The 25,508-nt window shown below is 39.1% G+C and overlaps 1 protein-coding gene across 2 annotated transcripts; it reads left to right on the forward strand.

Annotated features, from left to right (window-relative positions):
• Positions 1-661: 661 nt before the first annotated feature.
• LOC147624644 (uncharacterized) lies at positions 662-6,674 on the forward strand. Of its 2 annotated transcripts, XM_086819658.1 has the most exons (7): positions 662-1,096; positions 1,208-1,277; positions 1,366-1,481; positions 1,824-3,156; positions 3,304-3,831; positions 4,058-4,162; positions 6,442-6,674. In XM_086819658.1, the coding sequence occupies exons 1-7, from the start codon at positions 826-828 to the stop codon at positions 6,623-6,625; spliced, it is 2,607 nt and encodes an 868-aa protein (XP_086675784.1). In that variant the 5' UTR covers positions 662-825; the 3' UTR covers positions 6,626-6,674. The 2 variants fall into 2 exon arrangements, with proteins under 2 accessions (XP_086675784.1, XP_086675785.1); XM_086819659.1 differs by lacking the exon at positions 6,442-6,674 and having other exon boundaries at positions 4,058-4,228.
• Positions 6,675-25,508: the final 18,834 nt, after the last annotated feature.

Genomic DNA, 25,508 nt, shown 5'->3' on the forward strand with positions numbered 1-25,508 from the left:
GCAAGACAAAATGAGACAAGCACAAATAAGGGAAACAAGAAAACACACCATGCAACACACACACACACAACAACAACAACAACAACAAAACGGAAAAAAAAGGAGAGAATCACAAACAAGGGGAAACAAGAAAACACACCATGCAAAGGGAAACAAGAAAACACACCATACAACACATGGCACACATGACAACACTCTTATACTACAAAACTTAGATGCAAAAAGAAAGAGATGAGACCTTCCATAACGTCTACAGGAGCATACAAGCATTTGCTCCTCATGAGCACGCATGGAAGCATGACCAACCATCTGAGAACTTGATAGGAGCTTCATGTGCAATGGAGAAGAGGAGGAAAAACTGGAGCTAGTCCTCAATCTAACGAGCCATGCATGACCATGCAAGCCACTTATCCTTTTCACCATGGTTGGTTGTATAATTTTGAAAAAGCATTTTCTTCCTTCTCTCCCACCATCTTGAGGAGTTTTTAAAATTTTGAACTAGCTAGGTTAAAGCGAACCTGATGTAAGGTTGGTGGACGAAACTACTGGTGGTTGCACGAATGCCGTTTACACACCTTGAGAGTCTTGAGAGGCCGGCCGGCCGCAGTAGATTTTAGGTTTGAACACTCTCTCCCCAGAACCCCCTCCAAAATATATCCACACACACGCTTTCCTTGATGCTTCCCAGTATGGTTGGTGCTTTGCTGTTGCCTGCGTTTCCTACTCGGAGTCTGATTCCTATCTTTGTTCTTTTCTTCTAGTTTATCACTCTCCATTCTTACTCTCTCCCATTGCCCAGCTGACAGAAGGAGCTGCAGCTGCAGTATGCCTCACAGTGCTCCCCCACCGAATCCTCTCAACCTTCTTCATCCTGATTTAGCCCCAGCTGGAGCTCGCTCAATCAATCCGCTAATTACAAATAATATGGCAAACAATTCGCCTAATCCCATGCTGCAGGCCGAGCCTCACCTCCCCTTCATACCGCCCAGCTCTCGCAAGGTCCATGTTGTCTACTACCTCAGCCGCTCCGGACAGCTCGAGCACCCCCATTTGCTTGAAGTGTCCATCTCTCCCAACGAAGGACTCTACTTGAGAGGTACACATAAACCTTAAATTCCTGCTTATACCTTGATGCATTTGATAATTCCACTCGTAGGATGGAGGCAATTTAAGACCCATTTTGTGCTCGCTGATTTTGTGGCTTCAGATGTGAAGAAACGGTTAGCAATGATCCGAGGGAAGAGGCTGCCATCAACGTTCGCTTGGTCTTACAAGAGGTGAATTATCACCTAATACACTAATAAGGATAATTTCCTCTTAATGCCGATAAAGGAACTCATAATCGCAATTACTGTGACAATGCAGGAGCTACAAGAATGGGTATGTATGGCAAGACTTGTGCGACGACGACTTAATTTTCCCTGCACATGGATGCGAGTATGTTCTCAAAGGCTCCGAAATCATGATGGAGAGCAGCACTGGTGAGATGTTTACTGGAATAAACATGAATAAAAATACCCAATAGGCATCTTGTAAGGAATATTAGTGGTAGGATCTAGTCATATATTGGGCCAACCTGTAGCTGTAGATGTTCGCTAGAATAGGATTACTTGTGGTAGACATCTTCTAAGGAATATTAGTGGTCGGAGCTATCCATTTTCTAAGGATTATTAGTTGTCGCAGCTAGTCATATAGACCGTCCCTGCATTTTGCAGGCCCTCTAATACGTTTTTTTTTTCCCCTTTTTGATATATGATTGCCCTTGTTCGATGCAATTCATAATAACGTCCTTATCAGAATCTGCAATTGTATATAATCTGCAGAAAATTGCCGGCATAGCCCGTCTGCCGCTAGCTTGGGTACCCAAAGTGGACTAAAGGAGGAAGAAGGGCTGATTAGCATTAACCCCAAATTAACTGATCGTAATTGTGTGGAATCAGCTGTTAATTCCACAACTTTGCAAGTAAGCATGGTGGAGAGTGGGACAGATGCTGCAACGCAAACAGAAGAGGAGCTGAGGCCGCCTGAGTTGCAGCAGCAGCAGCCGCCTGATGCCAAGGGTTTATTCAATACTCATGATTTGGCTAGAAACCAATGTTCAAACAATGCTGTGGGCGAATCATGTAGGCCTCAAAATGCTACAGAGTTGAACAAAGCAGACATTACATCGCCCCCTTCCTCTTCTTCAACCAACTCCCCATCACCCTACAGTAACATGGCAAGCAGTAGGAGCAGCTCTGGCGGTGTAATTACGGCAGCAGGCCATAATGATGACATTAACCCGGCAGTTAATCATGAGAAGATTAAGATTAATGACAATAACGGGAGCTGTAAGACCCCAGGGCGTAGTTGGATGCAGCGGAAGGAGGAGCAAGATGGTATGATTAGGCAAAATGAAGGTGGGATTAATAGTCTATCAAACACTGAGACACCGACAAAGATGAAATACAATAGCTTGGGTAACCTTTGTGCAATGGTGGACTCAGAGCCGCCACCCTCTGCGAGGCCGAGTAGAGGTAAGCATTCCGGGGCACTTAGCTTGCTGCAATTCATGTCCTGCGGAGGCTTGGACATCAAGGAGCAGATTTTGCCCATGTCTCTCTACCAGCTCAGAACCAAGGGTACCCCCACAGGTCACCATGACAGTGTGGTCTCTGCAGAACAACTGTATGAGGTCTTCTATGGAGGTTCTGAGAGCAGCAAGTCATGGACCAAGCTCGCTGAAATGAATTACCATAGCCCGAAGCCTCGCAAAACTAGTGATAATTATGGCGCTTATGATGTGGATAATCACTATCATAATCATCACCATCATCAAGGGGATAATTCAGTGGCTATCTCTTCGTCTCCTGTAATCAACAACAGCTCGGCAAAGTCTGTTTCTGCAAGCTCGCATGGCTGTAGAACACCGAAGCCTCGCAAAACTAGTGATAATTATGGCGCTTATGATGTGGATGATCACTATCATAATCATCACCATCATCAAGGGGATAATTCAGTGGCTATCTCTTTGTCTCCTGTAATCGACAGCAGCTCGGCAAAGTCTGTTTCTGCAAGCTCGCATGGCTGTAGAACACCGAAATCCCTCCGTTCTGAAGGTGGTGGTGTGCAGCTGCAAGATGTCATCAGCATTGGGCGCTCTTCTATCTCAGACCGGTACTTGTGATTAATGAGCCTTGTTGTTGTAACTTGTATGCCTCATCTTCTAAGGTTTTGAAAAAATTATTGGATATTATTAACAGCTTCATTAATGTGTCACGTTTCCTAAGGTATATTAACAGTTAATGTGGGCTACATCTACAGGAGCACGAACGCGAGCCGTGAGTTGGGGTACCACATGGATGCTGCTCATTCAAAGCTGAAGAAGAGTGGCGAGGTTATGCATGTAAAGGGCTCTCCACGGGTCAGTAGAGAGTTGTTATCAGATTATCGCAATGTAATTATGGACTCTCCAAGGTCTACCAGAGCTGTGAGTGGTGAAATTACGGGCAAGGGCTCTCCCTTATTTGTGCCTGGAATGCCCTACATTAATCCAGGGGCCACTAACGGGGACAATATTAATCAATCCTCAGCAGTAATGCATTCAAATGACGGTAATTTTGCCTCAAAATCAGAACCTCAAAAGCTATCTTCAACCACAAATTCAAGAGCGTTTTCTGAAACAGAGGTGAGCTCCATGCTGGCCAACAAGCTAAGTCCAAACAAGCATAACATCATCAGCAAGTCGGGGGAGAAATCTCCAAATGGCTATGATCGAAGCATGGCTCAGATATGGGAGGAGCTCTTGCAGGCTCCGGCCAAAGAGGAACATAAGGAGGGTGATTATCATAGGCAAGTTAATCAACTCTTAATCTCTCTACTTTGTGATCAGAAGTAAATTAACGTGACTAGTATAAATTAAATTAATATCGTAGTGTGCAAGCGCTATTTTCGTATATATTCTTGGCGGCAGGTTAACGTGACTAGTATAAATGATCGTAGTGCTATTTGATATATATCTTATCAGTATTGATCATTCTAAATTGATTATTAGTTGTTTATATGGGTGTGTGTGCAGACGCCAAATTATGGCTAATTTAGAGCTCGATAGGGAGCGTACTCTGCAGAATGCGGTGGATCTGAGCTTGCCACCTGTGGAGCTTCTGGTGCTGCAGGAGTGTCCGTGAGTAGTTTCACGTCCCTCCTGAGTCTTTTTTCTTTTAATTGTGTCCTCACAAGGACAAGTTTTGACAATTTGCCTGCCCTTGCCCTCTTTATTGGAATCAGTTGTTTCTTGACATGACTTCTCTGCTCTCCCCTCTCTCTCCAGATGGCATCATTGCACTAGAAGTAGAGAACATTAAATTCCATTTCACAAATTCTATGAGCTCTTTTCTTCATTTCACCGCTCTGAGATCTCTTTTTCATTTAGAGTAACCTAATCCATTTTCGATGGCCTTCTATATGTGAGAGAGAGAGAGACAGAAAGAGAGGGAGAGATTATGGGGTTGCTAATGCAATGCTGGTGGCCTCAAAATCAGTAAGTGTGGCCTCCATTTGAGGTGCCCTCCGACGCCTTCAAGCCACCAATGGGAAGGCCACTGGTGGTGTTTGTGTGAACAGCCCCTATGAATGCTTTCATATTGCATTGCATTGAACATCAATTACATTCCCCTCTCCCTCTCACAGAGTTATGGATACTATGAGACTTTATTACAATATCAATTACGTTTCACAATCCACTTTCTCTCTCTATGAGGTATAGGCACTCTCTCTATGAGGTATAGGCACTTTTTATAATGTGTTGAAAAGAAAATAATTTCTTTATAGTAGTTAGTGATGATAAAGACCTTAGTCACACACATCAAGTGGGCTATAAGCAACAAGGTTCAAACTTGAGTCCATAAGATATACACTGAAAGACAAAACTCCACCACCACTTGGTTACATGCTTGCGGATATGTTTGATACTTTCATAACGGATTTATTTAAATCATTGCAAACTATATTACAATCACAATATACATGGAAAAAATCAAGGTTTAACTTTAGGTAAATAGCACATCAAAACTAATGCTCTAAGGGTACAAAAGGTTTTCTTAACTTTATATATAGTATTTGTAGCTTCTTCTTTTTTTGTACAAGGGTCCAAGGCTTGAGTATGGTTGGCAAGCGGGGCTATGGGGTGCACTATCTAGTGACTACATGGCTACACCTAAAAAATTAATGGTTGGCCACTTTTGCGTGAGTGAGGATCTATTATAATGTGAAATGCTTATTGTGAGGTTTTTCTCTCTCCATGCTAGATGTTAAAATTTGCATGTTAAGAAGATGGTTTTTTCACTTATTATTATGTGGGAATATTATTTTAGATTTATGTCGTAAAGTAAAAGTTCTTTTGTAATAAAGGGTTTTTGTTTTAGTTATAAACAATGTTTTTAGTGAATATTAAATATAGCACACTCTCACTCTCACTCTCACTCTCACTCTTGTTTTCAAGAAATTTTACTAATAAAGCAATGATGAGATTGTTAGTTGACATGGAAGTTTTCAAGAAATCATATACACTGGTCGCGATGACCCATGCTTCACATGTCTCCAACCTCCAAATTCAAATTCTACCCCAACCTCTCCAAACGTCCTCCTTCTCTTCCCGAACCTCCAAATTCATGCCATGTGGTAGCGTTGTGAAACTCTTCCTTAAGATAATATATAGAGATATAGAGAAGAGAAAGAGTTCAGTCTTTTAGCTTGTATTCAAGGTCCAAATACTCACTCTTACTCGGTTTAATTCCAAGTCCAAATAGGGACATCTCTCTCTACCCATTAACCCTTGGATAGACTTTCACACTTACACACTTAGGACATGTTGTTTGGGTCCCATAGGTCATATTATGATAGTTGGCCTTTATAAATGATACTATCACCAGGGTCCACCACCAGATCATCATCATCACATCTTATGATTTATCTTTCTCTCCCTTTCTGAATAAATAAATATATATATATATATATAATATTAATAGTTACATTTCTGTATATCTTTGGGGATGCCTTGTCTCTTAATTGGAATTTTTTAATTTCATGCATGCTTCCAGATTCCATTATTTGGATTTCATGGTTAAAATTCTAGACTCTGGAGTCTCTCTCTCTCTCTCTCTCTCTCTCTCTCTGTTTTTGTGTTGAGCTGTGTCTGTTTCTGTGTCTGTGTCTGACTCTGTGTGTGGTTGCTTGGCATTTGACAAGCCAACCGATCTTTGATAAAAAGGACCACACCGTCATTACCGACATCATGAAAGGAGACAGAGACATACAATATTTTATGTAACCCAATAAAGTCCTTTTTATTAAAAAAATTAATGCGTGCCTCGTTTTTCAACGCCAGGACGAAATTTTATTAAATTGGGGTCTCTCCCTTCCCCCCCCCCCCCCCCCCCCCCCCCCCCCAAAACTTTTTTGCAGGCATTGCTGCCGCAAGGTCAAGCCGGAGCTGCTAAAGTCCCACACGAAGAATTGCAGCTCGCCGAAATCCAATAATAAATGTAATAATAATATTAGTATCGGGGGCTTTTTGGGAAAACCACCCAAGCCAGACTCAAATCTCTGCCAACGGTTTATCCGAGCATCTCCGCCGTCCACAAAATGAGGATTTTGTTTAAATATTATTTTCATGATTATGGTTTTTGAGCCTTGACGATATTTGCAACATGTTCTCTAGAGCGCCAAAATATAGTTCAAACTTACAAAGCTTTTCACTCTTTGACTAATCTAACCAGGCTCACTGCGTCAGAGGTACTACTCATTGTAACTGTAAAATCTAAGGTTTAATTTATCGTTCCTTTTTTCAAATTTTTTGCGCGCCCATCTTTTGGATCTTATACATTCTCAACTCCGAAATATTAAACGCCTGAGTAAGAGCAATTACTGATTTTCAAGGATGTATTAATTGTACATCGACAATGCTGCCACCAGCTTCATTACCTACAATTTCCAACGACAAGAGGGCTTAACTTAAGATGCGATTAAGCGGCCTAATCTTATTCAAGGAAGCGTGTGCAGCTGCCAGCATCCCCAAACGTTTTGACCAGTCATAAATTATCTATGAACATTAAGATTTATTAGACAGCTTGTTGGAGCCAGTCGACAGGTTTTAATTGTGGACGTTTTGCTAAACCTTGTTGTAATGCAAGGTTTAGGCGCTCGATGAGATAACAAGTTATCGCCTAATTAGGTGGGTTAAGGTCTCTATAAGTAATTGACTGCATAAAGGCTAGATCATGGGATACGGTAAATTTGCGTGGGCATTGGGAATTAGAATGATCTCTCGCTCGTGGATTAGAGGAACGGGGAGGTTTGTTTCCTGGCATATTCATGATGCTCCTGGCCATGTGCACGTGCACCTCACTCGGCCTTTGAGCTGGCCTTGGCTCAAGCTGTTGTCGCGAACCCGTGTGTAAAGCAACCCCAGCTTCTTGAGGATTGTTGTTGGTCATAGGTCATAGGAGGTGCTAAGAGGCCACCTAACCACAGGACAATGCTTCCCTAGTGCATGCGCATGGATTGGCAGCTTGGCAAATGCAATGGTGGCTTTGAGCTGGTCAGCTCTATACACACATGAGTAAGGGGAAAACATGAGCAAATTGTGAGCCCTTGTGAATGGAAAGGTTTCATGGTGGGGCTAGCAATGCCCCCTTCTCTTTGATTGGTTGAAGTTGGAGTGCCCATCATATGTTTGGCCTCATACTTTTTCAAATCATGGGCACTAGGTGACACTCTAGTTGGTAAACACGGAGGCACTCTTCGAAAAAAAAAACATAGTTTTCAACTAATCAAAATAAGGACAACATAGTTTTTGCTTCTGAAATCTCTATTGTATTCTGTATTTGTAACTAAAATGTATAAAAAATCAAAATAAGGACAACATAGTTTTTGCTTCTGAAATCTCTATTGTATTCTGTATTTGTAACTAAAATGTATAAAAAATCATTCCTTAAAATAAGGGTTACTTAGAATCAGATCCATTTTTTCTTAATTCTGGCCGGTAGTACAAATACATCAGAATGTTGTTTTTTTCGAGGACTACATGGAGGTAGTGTAAGTTTGGGTTCATATACATGAGCCACATAAGTGGAGACATCATTACTTGATTCGTGAGCTGACCACCACAAAGTTATCCAGGGTTTTAAAATGCTTCTAGCCTCAACCCCTCAACCAAGTGGAGGACATCTTTGATAAAATTACAAAAATATAAGTTGAAGTGCTACTTGCGAGATTTGGACCTCGGTGTCCCACTTTATTTCTTGTCTAACCACTTGGTCCTTGTCCATTTGTTGATGGCAATGGTGTCATGCAACCTTTTTTCCTCTCAAAAACCAAAAATTATATATTAGTAATGAGTAGAAAACTTTACATATCAACTATCATAATTTTTCAAAAAAGTTCCAACATGACCACATATCAATATGTTGATTCTAATTTGTTGCCAGTAATTGCAGTGGTTGGTGCCAATTATTCGTGGTTTATGGGATGGATTTTTTATTTTTATTTTTATTTTTGTAAAGTCATACTATTTTTGTTGTGTGTGAAACATGGGGGAGATTCCTAGGGGAAAAAGGAAACGAGGCCATTGCCCTGTTTTTGAACTACACCTAAATTTTAGTGTGTAAAGGGGCGGGGTGCCCATACACTACATCAAACTGCTCATTGGCTACACGAAAAGAGATTCATTGGCATGTTGGCTGTATGTAATCATTCTTAATAGAGGTAACTTTCAAGCCAATATTAAAATTGTGTGTCAAAAAAGAATTTTTTTTAAGGACTAGTTCCCACCATCTACAACCCATGGTTACTAAAAAAAGGATGTATTTGTAGGCTTGCTTTTTGACGTGCATGCTTGAGGTTAAAAAAAGTAGAGAAACATCTATTGGACAATACGATCAATGAATTACACATTAAAAACCATAATAACAATCAATGAATACATCAACTAGTAAGGCCATTCAAGTAGAGAAATGTCTATTGGACAATATGATCAATAAATACATCAACAACCAAAATAGGCAAGGTTCCTCTTCAAGGAAATAACATTTCCCCTCATCTCTATCATCCCAATGATCAATAGCAAAGAAATACATGCAATTTCTAGCTATCAACTATAGAATCATGCCAATGGAGAAGGAATATAGGAAATATCTAGCACTCAACTTTAGACACATATCAATGGAAAAGCAATAGAAAAGGTCAAATTGCCAACAACCATAGCATCTCAACTCCCAACTTGCTAAGAGATCATCTTTAGTGGCATTATTATTAATCCTTGCCTCATCAAATAATTAACAAGTCCTTAAGTTCCTTCCTTAGTGATAGCAAGCACACAATGAAGAGAGAGAAAGAGAGAGAGAGAGAGAGAGAGAGAGAGAGAGAGAGAGAGAGAGAGAGAGAGAGAGGGTGTGGGGGGTGGCCTTTCAAAGCTTGACACCACACCTACACAGACTAAGATAGAAGGACAATAGCACAACATAATAGAAACATTTAGCAAGTGAGAAAGAGAGATGATGGAATCCCACTAAGTTTTCCCCCTTATGTGTGACACTAGTGAAGCGCATCATTAGAGCCCCCATCTTCTTACAATGGAGAAAGACACACTCACACCATTATAATGACTATATATTTATTTTCTAGCATTGGATACCTTTGCTGTGCTTATGGCCTCTCTATTTAAAGGCACTTTAAGCCCCTCATTATATAAGAATGACATATGTTAATGTTATCGTAATGGATCCCTAGTTTTAGTATCTTTCCTCGTTTCATTTGTTTGATAATTTAAGCCCCTCATGATTTAAGAATGGCACATAAGAATGTTATCATAATGAATCCCCAGTTTTAGTATCTTTCCTCTTTTCATTTATTTGATAATTGTTATTTACATTCCAAAGACTACTATATGATGTCCTAAAGTTAGTTCCCTATTTTTCCAATCTACTAGTTTTAGTAAAGTCCTAGTGAGTAAAGTCACCACTTACCAGTTAGTAAAATTATAAAAAGAATTGGTATGTTTACTACTTTTACTAATGTGTGGTGTGAACATGCTAGCACTTTTATTGACACTAAGCATTTTCTAATGCAATCATATTTGCATCAAAGCTAGTCATTTTGTTATAGTGCATACCATAAAAATTTGTTAGTTGTTCAATCAATAATATTCTTGTCATCAATTTCATGTCAAGGTCATGTGCATGTCTTCACCACTTTTGATTTGGTGGCTTCTTATTGAGCATGACTGCAATTGTTGATCTATACACAAAATACAACAAAAAGAGACGGATCAATATTCCTATTTATGTCAACAAAATTGGGTGACAATGGTCTAAATAAACTTAAGAGAAGTTTAATGATGTTAGCCTTGCATGTGTTATGGTTCACTCTAACCCTCTTTGAAACACATCCAAAAAGAGATTACCTAGTGAACCGCAACTGTCGTGGTCTAAATTGGGTGACAATGGTCTAAATAAACTTAAGAGAAGTTTAATGATGTTAGCCTTGCATGTGTTATGGTTCACCCTAACCCTCTTTGAAACACATCCAAAAAGAGATTACCTAGTGAACCGCAACTGTCGTGATCTTTCCAATGGCCGAGTTCGTAACCCTTAAGGTCTCCAAGCTCTACAACTCCTTGAGAAGCAATTCCACCGTGCCTCCCGCGAGCATTGTCACACGGCTGTGTTGCACTACGGGTCCTCGTCTCTCCTCTCACCTCACTTCACTCACACACACTCACTAGCATGCATTAGGGAGAGAGATTAGCAAGAGGATTAGCAAGAGCAAGACTCAATTGCACAATGGAAGAGTATGTTGTATTATGAGAGAAATTCACTTATACATGGCCATAAGTGTTCACACTCACTTAAACTCTGTGGGGCCGGCTATGCACTTTAGGCTCATAAGAGGCCTAATGCTATTACAATGACTACTCTCATAATATATTCATGAAGTACATCACTTAGGACTTCATCCTAACTTGCTACCACATGCTCTTGAAGTGGGAATCGCCATAAATACTCTGTCACGCCATAACGGGTGCCCGTCCAAGTTGTAGTTTTGGACATTATTGCTTCATATCTTGAATGTATGACCCTTTGGTATATCTACCATGACTCCTTGATGTAAGATAATGGCGGTAGCTCTTGTTAATTCTAGAATTGGATTAACATCCCCTGCTTCTTGATGGCGATCGCATCCTCGTGATCACGTTGAAGACCTTTGTGTGGGAAGAATGAACAAGTTTTGTTGATGGCTTTGATGTTGAGTGACGTTCAATGGTCTTTGTTCCTCTTCGAAAGAAATAAGAAAAGCTAGTTAATGAATGAAGAGGTTAGTGGTGTATTGGGAATTCCTAACGGCGGGGTGGGGGTGGGGTTTTTTGCAAATGATTGCAGTTTTATATTTGTTTGAGCCTTTTTTTTCTTTTTTTAGGCTCATTTTATTTTTGGAAATCATCGAGTAAGGTTACATGTGATTTTTGTTAGTGGTGGGGACACTAAGAGATGTTAATTATGGGAGAAAAGAGAGGGAAGGATCCGAAGGAACGTAGACTTATTCATAGAACGAGATGGTGATTCTCAATTCCTCATTTGATTCATTAAAGTGCCATTCATCATTTGAAGAATTTGGCCTTTGATGATGTCGCTTTGTGTGGCAGGATTCTTGTCACACCAAATGTTGTTAAGTACCTATTCTTGACTTTTTTTGCCTATGTGCTTTTTATGTTTTTATGTATATTTAAGTTGCCTTATGAAGCAGATTTACATGAAGTACAAGAATTGAGTCATATAGACTTTTATTGGACTGCTCTGTGTGTTGAAGTAGCCACTTGTTGTGGTGAGTATTGAAAGAATTACGTCAACTTGCGAGGCGAATATAGATATAGATATCTTCAGTAAGGATTGAAGATAATTAATTTGTGAAGATGGTGGCATCGTTTGGAGAGGTTTGTAATTTGAAGAAAAATTCCAGGGCGATGGGTTGTACCATTGACCAGGCTTTCGCCCACCATGGTCCCCCCATCCAGAGATGTACCTGGAAGTTGTCAATGGTGAGGCTTTGGTGCAAATGTTCTCCAATGCATGAGCATGGGTATTTACTTATGGAGCAGCTGGCTGCATTAATTTAGCCAAAAGAATAGTAAGCAATAAGCTAACAGATATATAATGGCTATTGAAGATTATTGGAAAAGGTTAATGCGTGAGATGGCTTAATCCGTGATGAGGCTTAAATTGTGAAAGTGCAAGTTCTTAAGTCGTGAGATGGAACTCCATGAATTGTAATTCTATGAGATAGAATTTCGTGAATTTGCAAGTTTTGACCTCGTGAAGTTGCAGGTTTTTACCTCGATAGTTTTTTTTTTGGTGGGTCATCTAGGTCATGACTTGCAAGCAAGCAACCGCTTCTTATGCACTGAATTTGTTGCTCAGATGTTGTCGAGGCAGTAGGGAAGACTACTAATTGTTTGGTTGAAGACACAAGCTCTTGTATTGGTATTAAATGCACGAGAGTTGTTGAGTGTTTTGCTTGTCATTGCTTGGGCCTCCATTCTTATCGAACTTTAGGTGAAGTTGTTGGGATTGAATTCGGTGGTGAGGTTTTCTTCACATTGTTCGATTTTTGCAACCATATGATGGAATTACTATCATAGTATCCTTGTTGTTGAAGTATATGCACAGGCACCCATCTTTAATGAACACTGTAAATTGATGGCCGATGTGCTTGGTGATGAGGCTTTCTTCTTTGTGCAAGCTTAGGGGACTTTGTGATGCGCTTGGGGACCCAAGCTTTGGTATTTCTTTAGTAGTACCCCTGTGCGAGTGTTTTTGGTACCCACACTTGATGACTTGGTGGAGTTTTGTGAGAAACTCGCATAGGCTTTTGTAGATGGTGTTGTGGAGTACTCTTCTTCTTCCTTGGCCTCCAAGTGCTGCATTGAGGAAGAGGTTTTAACTGTCGAGGCACCCAAATTTGATTGGCACCTTCATAGTAGCCTTGAGCTACAAGTAGCTACTTCTCCACCCACATTTTGATACTAGCAAGATATTGTGATTATGGTAGTCTTTGTGGAGTTTTCTTTTGGGTTGATGTGAAAGGTTTGGGGACCTCCTTGACTTTGGTTAGCGTTGCGGCTGTAAGTTTGAGACTCATGGGCATTATTGATGATGATGAGGTTAGAGTCACTAGTGGAGTGGCTGTCGATGATGAGGCCTTTGAGCATGTGCTTGTCTCCTTTGTTAAGGTTTGTCAATGAAGATGCATAGGCTCTAGGGTCTTCCTTTGAGATAGATGGTTTGGCTGTGGAAACGTCTTCAAGAATAGATGTTGATTGCGAGGTCTTGGCATCAAAATTCGTAGGTGAGGATGGGGTTGAAGGATTAGATGCCTTATCAGAGTCGGTTGTTGACGCAGATGGTAGGTCATTGTGTAGAGAGGATTTTGTGGAAAAGGCTTGTATCCTTTTGCATTTAACATCATAGATACCCATTAAAGTTGGATCCTCTTCCTTACAGTATGGTATTGTCAACTTTTTATCATTGACCATCATGATGACTTTATCACTAACAAAGCATAGTGGTGCTTGGGCAGCAACAGTCCATTTATGGCCCAAGATCAAATCTGCTTCTAACACATACTCGACCACCAAAAACTTGCGAGGGGGTTAGTTTCAATATACATTGTATGTTCAAAGTACCCCAAACATGGCATGTTCAAGTCTTGTGTAAAGTGTATTCTTTCGGGATGTGCCGTGAGTGTTGGTTGACCTAACAAATCCCATAGCTCAAGGGTCATGAGATTGTGTTCTCGTGTTGGATAAAGCTGTGCTTGATCTGTGGTGATTTTATTCACAATTTCCAATCCAACCAGAATCCTAGGGATCTTTTCAGTAAGATATGTTGGAAGTTCCATCTCCTGCAAGGTTTCTTCCTCCTATTAATAGGCAATTGTACATTGCCTGCAGGAGTGTTCAAGGTGATTGTTTGCATAGATTCATCGAGTGAACACTCCTGTAGGCAATTGTACATTGCAGGAGTGTTCAAGGTGACTGTTTGCATAGATTCATCTAGTGAATACAACAATTCACTTACCCAAGTTCCACCAAAAACGACATCATACTTAAGGGAATCTAGGGTAACATGAAATATAAATTCCATTGATTGTTTGAGTAGTGTATCTAAAGTAACCTGAAACTTCAATGTTTGGTCCATTGGTTCCTTTTGTAAGACTATTTCTTGTAGGGATGAGTTTAGGTTGTCCCAATGACACCCAAGTGTCTGTTGTCTCTCATGATGTTATGACTAGCTCGAGGGCTAATCAATGCACGTTTGCGCTTAACATCATTGCCTGTAGGAAAATCCAACCATACCATGATAGAATCTTCCAAAGAAACCATGGGTGTTTCAGTTATTGTTTTAACTTCAGATCCTGTTTCTGTTTCATATTCCCATTCACTTTCATCCTATGTTTGAGTCTCAGCTTTTTCAAGAGTACCCAATGCGTACACTAGCACACTTGGCCCTTTGACAATTCTTAATAAGGGCTGTTTGGAAACTTGCGAATCTTCACAGTCCTGTTTTATGGAATTTGTTATGTCCTTGTATAACTCAGGTTGAGCCCCTAAAGGTGCAAGTGCTGATGTGATGCTGGCTTTATCAACAATGAGAGAAGAGCATTCCTCCAAATGAGGTTTTGAGAGACTATTTTAATCCTGTAAGGGAATTATCGAATTCCTCACGTGCTTTCTCAAGCGCATAGTTTGTAAAATCTGTTTCAAATGACCTGTAGAGAGTATGTCTTCCTCTTGAAAGGGAAAGCAATACTCCTCTAGGCTTTGTATCTTGGTTGTTGTTTTAGGTTTGGCATTATGAGGCTCAATCACAACCGGTGAGCCTGTAAGACATTCAACCAAGCTAAGCATACTCTCCTGAGCTTGCTTTTTGCATTCTGCATATGTCATGTAATCATTATTATCCATTTGGGGTGGTTGGGTGGGTTCTAGTTTCTTGATTGGTCTATGTGGTGCACTGAGCGAAGAGTAAGAACTTGTTTCATTCTCACTTAGTGATGTACTAAAACTTGTTTCATTCTCTGACTTTCTTTGGTTTTTTAGTTTTTCATTATGTTTACCCATGCAACGAGATCAATTTTTCTTTTGGGTTTTTGTATCCTGTGTCGCACATATGGGTGTTGAGGTTTGTGTGGTGGTTTTTAAGGTGGATGCTTCTGCATCATGTATAGCTTTGGGCTCTTTTGTGTTTATGTCCCCGTTTAGGTTTATGTCCCCTATAGGCTCCTTTTTATTGTATTTTAATTCGAACTTGGTTTCGAGAGTTTGTTGGCTTTTGTTTTTCTTGGTTTTAGAAGGTTTTGCTCCTTCTTTTGGGTTCTGTTTTGAAGCATGTTCTTCTACCCATGTTGAGGTATTATCTTTTGCATTTCTTTTTACTGTTTCTCATGCCCTTGCTTATAAGCGTGTAAGCACATTTAAAGGCACTGTGGACCCGTTTTGTATACTTAAGATGTTAAGAGTCGTATTTTGTGAGACAAGTTGCATTGAAGTAACTCGTCTTGGGCAAGTTGCATTGAAGCAACTCGTCTTGGGCAATCTTGGAACATGTGATCAATGCCACATCATTCACACATGAGTCACAAGGTGTTAGTGACTATGGGCATGGAAGTATTCCAAACTGTGCAGTCTACCACCTTGTGAGGTCCACGACAATAGAAACACTGAAGTGTTCGATTAACTGCTTTCTGAGCAGTTTCTACCCTTTGGACTATTTTTGTTTGGTGCACGAAAGATGGAGGTTTTGAGTCCATTGTGGATGAGGCGGGACACTTTTTAGTATCATGGTCAAAGGTTTTACAATTTATACAGTATTGAAGAATAGGTACCTTGTATGCACAATGAGGATTGGGGTAGTCGTAGTGATTGCATTCAACACAAGGCATTTCGTTCCTCACTTTTAAAGGCATTAAGGATGTCTAGTTTTGAAGGTTTTCATCCTCTCTTAGAGATGGTGGTTGTAAGGTTTTAAGCAAGGCTACATAAAATTCGAGGAATGTCAATTCCGAGATCGATCTTTTTTTTGCCATTACTTCACTTGGTTTAGATGAGGAACACCTCGTAGCATGATCATCTTCTAGCATGTTGTCATCTAAACGTATTGTTTCTTTACAACATTGATCCATGTTTCCGGATTAGATACAATGATCAAGTTGTGTAAGCTATTATTCTTCAAGCCTATCTCATGAAACATCTCTTTAATTGAACATCGTTTAATTTTTCCCATGACTCACAACATGAGTCCAAGAGTTTTATCCTGAGGATAAAATCTCTAATGGATTCATTTGATTGACGCTCAATTGAATAGAGTTCTATTACTACACTCCACCAATCACCTTGTCTAGAAAAGCTATATATAAATGCTGATTTCAAGGTTTTGAAGTTGGTCTTGATTTTGCTGGTATCAATGCGATGTACCATCGACTAGCTTTTCCCTCTAAGCATAAGTTCAAAGCATATACCTTAGTGGGGGAGTTGGGATTTCCAAAGGCTTCACATCTATGTTCAGACATTTAAATGAATTGAACAATGTCTGTTGTTCTGTCATATTTGTCCATAATTTTAGAAATTTGTACGGCCATATTTTTGTATGAGACACTGAGGCCGTATGTGAGTGCTCTTGTTGGAAGAGACTCAGTGAGTCCTTGGGCCACCCCCCTTCCTAGACTAGTCAGTATGTCCAAGGTGTGGGCATCCAGAAAAGGGTTGGTACTTATAGGATTTGTGGGAATGTTAGGCAAGGGACCAAAGCCTGGTGTGGGATCGAAGTGATAGGAGGTGTAAAACCCGATGACACGCTTGTTATGGGCATGGCCAATGGTATTAGGAGGTGAATTTGTGGCATAGATCTCAATGGCTCGAAGATGTCATCCATTAGGTTCAGTCCTTGTGTGATCCTAGCAATCTCTCTATCGTGGCCATGTAAGAGTGCCTAAATGCTCTGGGATTTTTTGGCCAGAATTTCTTTCACGGTCGGAATTTTTTCGCTGGAATAACAATCGAAAATACAATTTTTTTTTATATAGTCTAGTGGAAAATACGAATTTTCCTTTTTGGGAGGGAATATTTTTTGAATTTAAAATGAAAGGGGTATGGACATTTTCCCAAAAAGGTAAGTGGGAATCAAAAAAGTCAACCTTTTAATGACACCCCTTACACCCTTCATAAATGATCCCGAAATGGGCAATTTTGACAACTCATGAGCATCTCCTCATTAGCCTTAATGAGTTATGTAAAAAAGTGATTAAGAATTAATCCAAGATTAATCTTTTCAATAATCTTTCTCTCTTTTATACTAATTAAGGACTATAATTAGTCACTAATCTCTAATTAATTTACACAATTGAGCACATCATTGGATAGAGCAAGGGAATGCTAATCTTTGTGCATCAACAATTGTGTAAATTAATCTAAAATAGAAGATTAATTAGACTCTTAATTATGGTCTCCTCTTTTAAGGTAAAATTAAGCAAAGAGATTCAAATTTCTCCAATGGATGAAAAAATTGATGTGATTAGGTGTTTTGATGCATCTAGATACTCTCAAAACACTTAACAACACCAATTTCGACTACTCATATGATCAGTTTAGACCCTAATTAACACATTTTTAAAATTTTTAGTCTTTTGAACAAGATTAATCACCCTTAATGACAAAAACCAATCCATTAAGAGAAATAAGTCAAATTTAAGGATTTTTTTATGATTTTAAAAAAAAATTTGATTCATTAAGCTACTCCTAATGCTTTTGCTAACACTCTACTCCAAACAATTTCAACAAAAAACACACAATTAAGCTAAAATTAATGATCTTAGTTCTATGTTTAAACTAAAGAGAGCTAACATTCACTAAGAATTGCATTTTATTACATTGTTTGATGTAATGGATGCAAACTAAGCCTAATACAAACTATGTGCAAGCCCTAAGAACATGAAAAACCAAGAAATTAACAATAAATTAATCTAAAAATTAAGCAAAAAGCATTCTTTTCAAAAACAAAAAAGAGAGCTATTCTACACCAAATCTCACACAAATCACCATCTAATCCACATCTTTTTCATGGGAAACCATTAATCAAGATAATGACAAGGGGGTTATGCGTAGATTAGAGGCAAAAAGATGAAAAAAGCCAAGAGTTAGCTCCCTAGCAGGTGGCGCCAAAAATGTTATGGCTCTCCCTAACTCTCCTTGAAACACATCCAAAAAGAGATTACCTGGTGAACCGCAACTGTCGGCGTGAGGATCTTTCCAATTGCTGAGCTCGTGACCCTTGAGGTCACCAAGCTCTACAACTCCTTGAGAAGCAATTCCACCGTGCCTCCTACGAGCGTTGTCACACCGCTGCATTATACTACGGGTCCTCGGCCCTCCTCTCACCTCACTTCACTCACACACACTCACTAGCATGCATTGGGGAGAGATTAACAAGAGGATTAGCAAGAGCAAGACTCAATTGCACAATGGGAGAGTATGTTGTATTATGAGAGAAATTCACTTATATACATGGCCATAAGCATTCACACTCACTTAAACTATGGCAGGCCGGGCACTTTAGGCTCATAAGAGGCCTAATGCTATAACAATGACTACTCTCATAATATATCCATGAAGTACATCACTTAGGACTTCATCCTAACTTGCTACCACACGCTCTTGAAGCGGGAATCACCATAAATACTCTGTCACACCATTACGTGCGCTCGTCCAAGTTGTAGTTTTGGACACTATTGCTTCACATCTTGAATGTATGACATTTTGGTGTATCTACCGTGACTCCTTGATGTTAGATAATGGCGGTAGCTCTTGTTAATCCTATAATTAGATTAACATCATGCCACAAGGATTGTGACATTTCTTTAAAATTGGCCTTAAAATCATTCATGTTTTTTTTTGAAGGGGGACCTCAATTTTTAGCGAAGAACATATAACAAGCAAATATTGATAGTTGAGGGAACCAAAATGGATGGGCATACAATGCTTTTGCATTTCCCATAGTTTACACGTACTCAACGCAAAAACAAGGGCAACGTTGAGCAAAAATCATGCAAAAGTATAAATCCCCATGAGAGATAGATACATTTTAGGCCAAATACAACCCATGAGAGATAGATACATTTTAGGCCAAATACAACCCCTGAGATCCAATAATAACAAAATGTGCATGTACAAAGAGTAGAGCAAATGACTCATGTATGGACACAAAAAGAAAAAGGAAAGAAAAGTTATGGGGAGTTAGTTCCTCTTGATATAAAGTATCTTTTGGTGAAGAACAAGTGTGGAATCCTTGAAATATGTGAGGGAAAGTGTATGGAATAGAAAAATAAGCAAGACATTCCTAGAGAGCATTTCTTCCACACGAGGAGAGCAATGTGTGCATGCCATCTATGATTATGAGCTCCCATTCCACTATCTAGTGGCATATCTTGTAGGTGGTGGGAGTTAAGTAAAAAGGCAATGATGGTGCAAATAGCATATTGTGGCAAGAGAGCAATGTGTGCATGCCATCAGTGATTATGAGCTCCCATTCCACTATCTAGTGACACATCTTGTATGTGGTGGAGTTAAGTAGTAGAAAGGAAAAGATGGTGCAAATAGTATACCGTGGCACTTGGGTCCATCACATAAGAAGTGGCCTACAACCTCACTTTACAAAGAAGGTAGGCTTGTGGGCATCAATGTGTAGTGTTGGTATCTAGAGCCACCCTTCTATTTCCCAACTACCTAATGAATGGAATAAAATGATTTATAATGTTGTTAAAGCTCATTGATACAAGTGGATTTATGGAGGCATCAATGAGAAGGCATTTAGAGTCCCATTGAGAAAATAATTACTTTTTATCCACCACCATTCACCCCTAGTTTAGTTCTTAATCTTGCATCTTTCAACTTAATTTCTAAGCTATCATTGGCAATATATTGGTGGTGGATAGTTTCTTAAGCTTAAGACTTTAATAGCCTTTACATCCCCTAGGAACACTATTTAATGTGTGCGCGCATGTGTGTGTGTGTGTGTGTGTGTGTGTGTGTGTGTGTGAGAGAGAGAGAGAGAGAGAGAGAGAGAGAGAGATGTTCAAATACTTTAGGCTTTATTGTAGTTTTAAATATTGTATATAAAGTTGTGTGCATCCACTATCTCCATTACATCTTTCCAACTATTGTACTTACTGTTACAGTTTCTCTGTCCATCCCTCTGAGGATGCCTAATTACCACTATGTTCATAGCATGGCACTTGGGTGATTCCATGTGTAGGACATATGAATTTAGGGATGGCTAGAACTAAGTGTTAGATTTAATGCTTATGTGTTGTCTAAATTTAGCATGTGTTGCTAAGGTGTAATGTGCTTGAATGGACAACTTGTAGGTTGGTGAGATTTACAACTTTTGTACTCGTAAGCCAGTATGACTGGGATATGATGGTGGTGATTTGGCGTTGGGAAGGTTTTTTCTTTTAGTATTTTGGCATTGGCATGATAGTCTCAATGATTTTGGTATTTTGTCCGTGGTACTACGAGATATTTTTATCTTTTGTTAGCCTCCCACTTTTGTTATACATGGACATGGACCTATTAATTTGGTTGCACATGAACTAGCCTTTGGGGGTTTATATGTATTTTTCCTTAGTGATTTGGATAGGAAGAAATTATTTAAGCGTTTGGTAAAAGCAACTCCTATTTTTTGTAAAGGGTAAGCCCATGCAAGAATGTGCAACTATTTTTGGCATGTGGGATATTTTTGTTAATAAAGACATAAATACCCAAGAAGTGGGAGTATGCAAACACTTCTTGGGAGGGGATAGATTGCACCGAATAATCTCTCATGTGATTATTTATAATTTTTGTTTTATGCTATCTTGCTCAACATAATTGTAACTTGACCGGTTTGATAGTTAGTAGTGATGTGTCTCTCGAAGATCCAATTTCCTATCAGTGGTATCAGAGCATAGTTGGGGGGAGTGAAGGTGAGAAATATTTAGCACCAAAAGAGAAGATATATATATATATACATATATATATACATATATATATATATATATATATATATATATATTCATGGCTTCAAGAGGAGATGTCATGACCACAGGAAAGCTGGAAAAGGACACATAAGGCGATAGAAATCACTTCAAAGGTTTTATGGTTTTTTTATAACTAATTAGAGTATTCACTTTCTAGGCCTTCAAAAGGTGTCAAAATAAGGCTTGAATGCCAAACCAAAGGCTTCACAAAGGCCCTAACTAAAACCTAAACAAAAGGCTTAGTTTATAAGCCTAGTCTAGGCTCTTCCAACTAGCCTCTACAAGGTCAAAAAAACATGCAAAGGTGAAAAATGAAAAAGCGTGCAAGCTCGGTGCTCATAAGCTCTGCAAATCCAAAAATTACATCGAAATAAAGATTTGATCTATTGGATGCATCCGGAATGGTCTATTGCATAAAACATGTACCCTGCTTACAAGCATTCATATAGGGTTAAGCAAGTTGAATTTGCAACAATTGTTGTAAACCTGTAGAAATCTATGGCTTACATAATTCCCATCTTTTTCTATTCATAAAAAGCTTCAAAGTTAAGAGAAGATTCATGTGTGGAGCCTTTTTAAGTTAAAAACCCTTCAAAATTTTCCTAAATTCATCCAAATTTGGCTTGGCTTCAAACTAAAGAAATTTTCAGTGTCCCACATCTTTTTTACGCAGAATTTACAACAAATCAAAGTTTTTGAAATTTTTAAAATTGGTCACCGGTTGACTCTTCCAGAAGCTCGAATTCTCTTCTGAGACTCAATATTTTCCCACCAAAAACGACCTTCCAATGCTTCAGATAAATTAGGGATTGCGTTGGACACCCGCATCACTCTTCTGTTTTGTTGCATGTCACGTGAACTTCATAATCATTATCACGAGTGGGATCTACTATAAGTATTTCTGAACTTTTACTATTTCTCATCATTTATGGCTAGTTTTCCTGCACCCCTATCTATTCAAGGGAAACTTACTACTTTGCAAGCACAATTGGTCAATGAACACACTCATAGACTTGCATTAGAAGACTAATTAAAATGTTAAAAATGGCATAGGCATGATTTTGATAGCGATAGTGATGAGGATTCTATTTGTCAAATCAACTCTTGATGCTCAAACAGCTCTGAAAGATTCTCACATTAGTCGCAAAGCTTTCTCTTTCCAAAATTTTGATGGAAATAAGGACGCACACACTATTTCAGCTTGGCTTAGCTAGCTTGATGGCTATTTTTTAGGAGAGAAATTTTCAAGAAAGATAAGGTCAAGTGTACTTCAATTCATTTGAAGTACACTTGATTCAGATTGTCATTTTATAGTGGAATGCTACCAAGAATGGGCGACATAAATCGCGTACTAGGGATAATTTTTAGCATGAATCTAAGAGACGTTTTCTACCTCCTCAGTACAAAGCCAAAGCTTGGTGTCATTGGGACACTCTTAGACAATTGAAAGGGAGAATGTCCAAAACTACATTGAAAATTTTGGGAATGCCCTCATTCAAATGCAATCCATTGAAAAAGTACATGAAAGGAAGCTTAAAAGGAAGTTTATTTCAAGGTTAGATCCAAAGATTAAAGCAGAGGTCAACATGTTTCATCCTTATACTCTTACATCTACTAAATCTCTTACTTTGAATTGTGAAAAGAAAATTGGTGTGCCAAGGCTCCCACAGGAGAATCGTACTTCTAAATTCTCCAAAGCTTTATCTTCTAATGGTTTTGACAGGCATTCTTCTAGTGGTTTTGACATGTGTTCTTCTAGTGGTTTTGACAAGCATTCTCCATTCAAAAGGATCTTTTTACAAGGGTCAAGATCAAAGGAACCATCAATTCACCAACAATAAAGCAAAGATTGGCAATTCAACAACAATGGAGCAAGTGGAGAACCAAAGAAGATAGATGTTTTGACAAGCATTCTCCATTTAAAAGGATCTTTTTACAAGGGTCAAGATCAAAGGAACCATCAATTCACTAACAATAAAGCAAAGATTGGCAACAACAATGGAGCAAATGGAGAACCAAAGAAGATAGATGTTCAAGATTCGACGAATTGAGATGAAAAAGTGAAGAACATCTGATGTTACACTTTCCATCAAAAGGGAAACTATTCTAATAAGTGTCCAAGCAACAACAATAAGAAGCCAATTGCTTGACTTAGCATGGTGGATGGTGATGAAGACACTGGACTGGAGATGATGATGGTGCTTATAATGTGACGACTATGATCAAGAGTCTGATGGTGGTTAACGAGTTCAATGGTAAATCTAATCAAGAAGGTACTCCTAACCTTGATCCTCATTCTTTTTCACCACACACTTTACTTAAAATGAAAGGAAAAATTCAAGATAAAGAAATCACAATCTTGTATGACAATGGTAGTACTCATGATTTTATTTTTGAACATCTTGCACATGCTCTTCATCTTGACATGATTCCTTCTCATTTTAAAGTAAAGGCTGCTTTTCAAAATCAAAAGTATAATTGCACAAAGAAAGTGAAGAATCGTGCTTTGTCTATTGCATAATTTTGTGATGAACGTACTTTCTTAGTAGCACCCTTGCAAGGTATTGACATGATTTTGGGAATGCCTTTTCAACATCAGTACACAACACATAATGATTATGAAAAGCACACCATGTTTTTTATGCATTGTGGTAAGAATGTTTGTTTACAGGGAAATTTTAAAAGCAAGGGTCAACCACTTGCGTCATATTCAGGAAAAAAGGGCATTGACTTTCTTAGTTTTGGTTAACCAGCTTAGTGCTAAAGAACCACCTCCTATGGATAGCTCACATGATTCCTTTCTTTCTAAATTTTTGTATTGTTTTATCAATGAGTTACATCTTAGATTACCTAGTGCATGTTGAGGATCATCAACAAATAGATATTATTCCTGGAAGTGCACCACCTTATAGAGCACCTTATAGAGTTAACCCTCTTAAGTAAAGAGAAATTCAAACTCAAATCAAGGATTTTCTTTCTCGAGGACTTACTAGACCAATTAGTTCACCATATGGATTTTAGCAAACATGCATATTTTCTTCCTTGTTGCAAAAAGACTCTTATGCACAATGTCAAGCTACACATTTGTTTGTTAAACAAATTTTCACACATCATGGATTCTAAGTTTTACAGTGATTTTTGGATTACACTGTTTGATAGTCTCTGCTACATTTTATCTTGAATCTAATGGTCAAACTGAAGTGACAAATAGCATAATATTGGATTTACTTTATGCATATGTTTTATCACAACCTAAACAATGGGATAAGTATATCCATATTTTGCAATTTGCATACAGTAACACATCATGGACCTAGATTCTAATTCTCTTGTGGACACTTTCTCCCTTCATCTGGCAACTTTCCATAGAAGGGCTTCAGCTTGTATCCATTTACCAACTTCCTGAGGTTTTCACCATCTAGACTCGCCAGCTTAAAAGTTCATGTCCCCAACTTCCTAACGATGATCCTGTATGGGCCCGTCCATCTCATTTTCAATTTTCCCGGGTGGGGTCCCATTCTTGATGTAAACAGCAATATTGCATCTCCTACCTCAAAGATCTTGAACTTTGTGTTCATGTCCACTTGCAGCTTTCTTCTCTTTTGTACAATTTCCACTGTCCATGCACTATGAAGTCTTCTTTCATCAAGCTTCAGGAGCTGTTCAATCATGTCCATCTATGATTCTTTCGGAGAGAGCCTTTTAGCCACTGCTATCATGAGACTCCGTGTCACGAACTCCATGGACACTACCATACACCATACTAAGTGGTGTAAGTCCTGTTGCATTCTTATAAGCTATCCAAAATGCCCATAATGCCGAGTGCAATTTCGTGTCCCAATCATTCTTGTTCTCATTCACTATCTTGATCACGATTCCCTTGATGATCTTGTTGGTGGATTATGCTTGCCCATTGGCTTGTGGTGGGTAGTAGACTATTGACTTCTTATGTATTATCATGTGCTGCTCCATCAATTTCCTGATCATTTCATTGATGAAGTGGGTCCCTTGATCACTGACTATCTCTATAGGGCATCTGAATCTTGCATTATGGTTTCATAAAGAAACTTTGCCACGGATGATACCTTGCAGGCCTTGGCTTCTACCCATTTTGTGCAATAATCAGTGGCCACCAAAATGTATTTGTTTCTTTTCCTGTGAGAGTAGCTAGTTTGAATGGGCCGGTGAAGACCCCATTTCTGGAATGGCTGAAGCCACACTAGATTACGGGGCATTCTGTCTACATCGCTTGGTTACCCCATCCTTGGCACATGTCACACTCTTTTGAGAACTTATGCGCATCTTTTAATGCAGTTGGCCACCACAGACTTGCCTGGAATACCTTCCGTCCAATTACTTCTCCAAAAAAAATCCCACCACTTACACCTTGATATGCTTCTGCTCTAACA

Source organism: Cibotium barometz, chromosome 25 (genome assembly GCF_041138505.1).
Source record: "Cibotium barometz isolate CiBa-2024 chromosome 25, ASM4113850v1, whole genome shotgun sequence".
NCBI lineage: Eukaryota > Viridiplantae > Streptophyta > Polypodiopsida > Cyatheales > Cibotiaceae > Cibotium > Cibotium barometz.

Bases quoted from the DNA above. Each gene is read 5' to 3' on its own strand.
- LOC147624644 (XM_086819658.1), top strand. From the start codon at position 826: ATGCCTCACAGTGCTCCCCCACCGAATCCTCTCAACCTTCTTCATCCT. The intron at 1,097-1,207 runs GTACACATAAAC...TTGTGGCTTCAG, and splicing joins CGAAGGACTCTACTTGAGAG to ATGTGAAGAAACGGTTAGCA. The intron at 1,278-1,365 runs GTGAATTATCAC...GTGACAATGCAG, and splicing joins TTCGCTTGGTCTTACAAGAG to GAGCTACAAGAATGGGTATG.